The 3,981-nt window shown below is 35.7% G+C and overlaps 1 protein-coding gene across 1 annotated transcript in view; it reads right to left on the minus strand.

Moving 5' to 3' along the window:
• Window positions 1-2,958, minus strand: part of LOC114580663 — a 5,655-nt gene extending 2,697 nt beyond the window's left edge. Inside the window, exon 1 of the mRNA XM_028698910.1 lies at window positions 1,548-2,958. Coding sequence (XP_028554743.1) covers window positions 1,548-2,925 — 1,378 coding nt within the window. The 5' untranslated portion in view covers window positions 2,926-2,958. The remainder of the gene's footprint in view (window positions 1-1,547) is intronic.
• Window positions 2,959-3,981: the final 1,023 nt, after the last annotated feature.

Raw genomic sequence — 3,981 nt, forward strand, 5'->3', positions numbered from 1 at the left:
TGTGTGCCATGTCCTTTGAGTTTGCTGCGCATGATAGCTTTCTACTGGATCCAGCATGTTAACATACGTAGGCCATTTATAAATGTTTTTATCAAGAATCCATGTGTCATGCATCCAGTTAATAGATCTCCCATTGACTACTTTCCATCTCACAATCTTTTTTAGATAAGAAGCCCCATTAGTAATGATTTTCCAAGTAGGAGAGCAATTAATTTTTGCTATCTTAGTTCATGTATCATTACCATACTTGCCTTTGATAATCTGATTGAGTATGGAATTAGGCTTTTTGATAAATTCCCAAGCGAATTTAGCTTGAAGCGGACCAATCCTGGAGACAGCAGAGAACAAACCCCTACCTCCTTCATTTTTTGATTTGCATAAAAGTTCCCAAGACACATAATGCAAACCGTTACTTCCATTACTCTTGTTCCAAAGAAAACTTATACACATTTTGTCAAATTCTTTGAGAATTGATGTAGGAACAAGAGTTATAGAAGATAAAAACATTGGAAGAGAAAGAAACGCATGTTTTACAAGAACAAGCTTCCCTTCCAAAGAAATACAATTCTTTCCCCATGTGTTCAACTTATTGGAAGTCACCTCCATCAGATTTTGAAAATCTGATACAACCTTCCTTCTTAATGTTATTTTAACACCAAGATAATAAAATTCCTTCACAACCTTGTATTGAAGAATAGAAGAGATTATGTTCATTCTTCTCCTATCAGTGTGTTTTCCAAAAATAACCAAAGATTTGGATGCATTAACAGTTTGTCCGGTCTTATTACAAAATTTGGAGACAATTTTTTTAACCAACTTCACCTCTTTGACAATGGCTTTAGAGAAAATAAGAATATCATCGGCATAAAATAAATGAGAAACATTAGGAGCATTAAGAGTAATAGAAATCCCCTTTCCACATCTATGAAGATAGAGAGCATCCGAAAGGATTTGAGAGCATAAAATAAATAAATAAGGAGACAAGGGACAACCTTGTCTAAATCCACTTTTGCCTAGGATCCAATCGGTCTTCCTCCCATTAATTAAAATGCAATATTTGGGGTCTAAAACACATTGCATTAACAGCTCTAAGAATTTATTAGGGAAATTAACATGCATAAGAGCTTGCCTTAAAGCTTGCCACCCCATACTATCATAAGCTTGCTCCATATCAATTTTGATAGCCAAGAGACCACTTTTAGCTTTAGAGTACCGAAATTTATTAAACACTTCTTGGGCCAAAAGAACATGTTCAGATAAGGAGCGACCTCTAATAAAAGCAACTTGATCAGGAGAAATGAGATTATGAATAACTTTCTCCAATCTATTCAAAAGCATTTTGGCAATTAACTTGTAAATGGTCAAGCAAAGACTAATCGGACAAAAATTGGAAGGAAGTAAGGGACTTTTGATTTTAGGAATCAACACAATCATAGTCTCCTTCCAAGTATGATTCATAATGCCCGTAGAAAAAAATTGGTTTACAGCTAACCAAACATCATTATGAATAATATCCCAATAGCATTTTAAAAAGGAGAAAGTAATACCATCAATACCAGGTGAAATATTTTTTCCTGAAGAGATAACCACCGCCTGCATTTCTTCCTTCGTAAACTCTGCTTCCAAACATTTCTGATCATCACTAGAAATGACAGCCCAAGGCAATGGCCAGTCATCCAGAGAACAATCTCGGTGGCGCCACTTTGATTTGAAAAAATAAGAGAATGCTTCTTGAATTAGGATAGGATCTTCAGTAATAAGTCCAGACTTATTCTTGATAATATTGATCCAGTTGTTGTTCCTCCTAGCATTGGCAAAGGCATGAAAAAACGATGAATTTGAATCTCCTTCCTCCATCCATTTAGCTTTAGCTCTTTGTTTCCACCAAGAGTTGAGCCGGGCTAGAGTAATGTTGAGTTCATTGATCTTGAATTTGAGAACTTGGAGATTAGGATCAGAAATTCTACCATCAGCTTCCTCTTTTTGAAGTTCCATGATTTCAATTTTCAATTCATCTCTCAGCATATTGAGATTCTTAAAATTTGCTTTGCTCCAAAAATATAATGCTTTCAAAGTTCTTTTGAACTTTAAATTCAAAGAAATGGTTGGATCCTCACATTTACCGATTTTCCAATATTTAGAAACCACAGATTTGGCTCCATAGTAAGAGGTCCAAACATACTCAAACCGTAGGATCCTATCAAAGACTTCAGCAGGCTTGATGATCTCAAGAAGAATTGGGCAATGGTCTGAAGCTATACGAGCCAAGTGCTTGACCCGAGCAATGTGAATACAGTTAAGAGCAATGGAGTTTATAAAACAACGGTCAAGCTTTTCCAGAATACGAGCTCCACCCATTTTATTGTTGCACCAAGTAAATTTGGGCCCATAAGCTTCCACTTCATGAAGATCATTATTTATCAAAAAATTCTTCATATCTATAGCACCTTGAGATAAAATAAATTTCTTTCCTCCTCTCTTATCTTCTTGAGATAATACACAATTAAAATCTCCACCCACTACCATAGGCATTTCATTTGAACAATGCTTCTCCAAGCTCTCCCAAATAATCTTTCTCTCTATAGCATTGGTGCTTCCATACACTGCAGCAACCAGCCAATTATTTTTGTTGAAGACATTCAAAGTTCCAATGATAAATTGTGGAGATTCTTCAATAACAGAGAACATAGCCAAATCTTTTCTCCATAATATCATCAGGCCACCAGATAAGCCATTAGACGGAATCATGAAGTAATCCCAATTGCTTCCCAGGAAATTTAGCACCTGAGAATTATCCAAGTTACTGATTTTCATTTCCAATAAACCCACCATTAGCACATTGTTATCTTTAATAACCTCTTTCAAATATAGAGCAGCCTCAACTTTCTTGGCTCCTCTACAATTCCAAAAAACCAGAGAAGTCATTGTTTAAAGATGGGAGAATGACTCCCAATCTTTTTAGATTTGCTTCCATCAAATCTTCTGTTTCTAGAGAGGATGTTTCCTGGGCCAAGAGACTTCAGTTCTTTTAGAAGTTTAACCTTTTTACCTGAAGAAACTTTCTCTGGAACTGCAATTTTAATCATATCTATGGTTAGAAGATTGTTAACTGTTCCAGATTTAGGAGAATAGATGTCCTTCGTCACCTCATGTTTCAAATCTGCATCCATAAGAGCCACATTTTCTGTTTCCTTCAAGAATTCCAGCTTGCTATAGATTATTTCACCCTCTTCAATTTCTATATCAGTCATACCATCCGTATTTTGCTCCACATTCCCTGCATCATTCAATACTTCCATCCTGGATAATACCTCAAATTTAATATGATCCAGGATAATAGGATCAATATTAGAAGCAGCCACCTGAGTAACTTCAGAAGTTACATTAATAAGTCCCACTTGCGGTTTAAAATAAGGATCTTCAACATTGGAAAAGGGAAGTTCTGATCACTGTTTCACGGTTCTGTTAACTGGAGCCAATGCTGTAGTAGTTTTATTCAAAATAGTTTTAGGAACAAAGATCTTATTCATAGGAAGATCATTCAACTTAATAGAGTTTTTCTTCATTACATCAACTATGTGTCTTCTCTTGCCATAGTTAACTTGTGTCCAATTTCCAAATCCATCAGCCGCCTCATTAAGCTTAGATCCATCTGAGACCTTTGCTTTATTGAGAATCAATTTGTCCACACCAACATCTTGTGGAAAAGAACCCTTGTTCTTATTAATATCAATGCATTTTTCAGAAATGTGGCCAATCATACCACATTTAGAACAAATACTAGTGACGCCCTCATATTCAATTTTTTGAAAGAATTTGCCTTTCAAACCTTCTACCCAAACTCCATTAGGTAATTTCATATCAAGTGGAACACGGACACAAATTCTAGCAAATTCTCTTCTACTCCATTGGAACATATTTCCATCTAGGAGATAAGGTTTTCCCACAAGAGAAGCTATCCTACAGATATTCACATCATCC

Source organism: Dendrobium catenatum, unplaced genomic scaffold, assembly GCF_001605985.2.
Source record: "Dendrobium catenatum unplaced genomic scaffold, ASM160598v2 fragScaff_scaffold_1178, whole genome shotgun sequence".
In the NCBI taxonomy this organism is placed as follows: Eukaryota; Viridiplantae; Streptophyta; class Magnoliopsida; order Asparagales; family Orchidaceae; genus Dendrobium; species Dendrobium catenatum.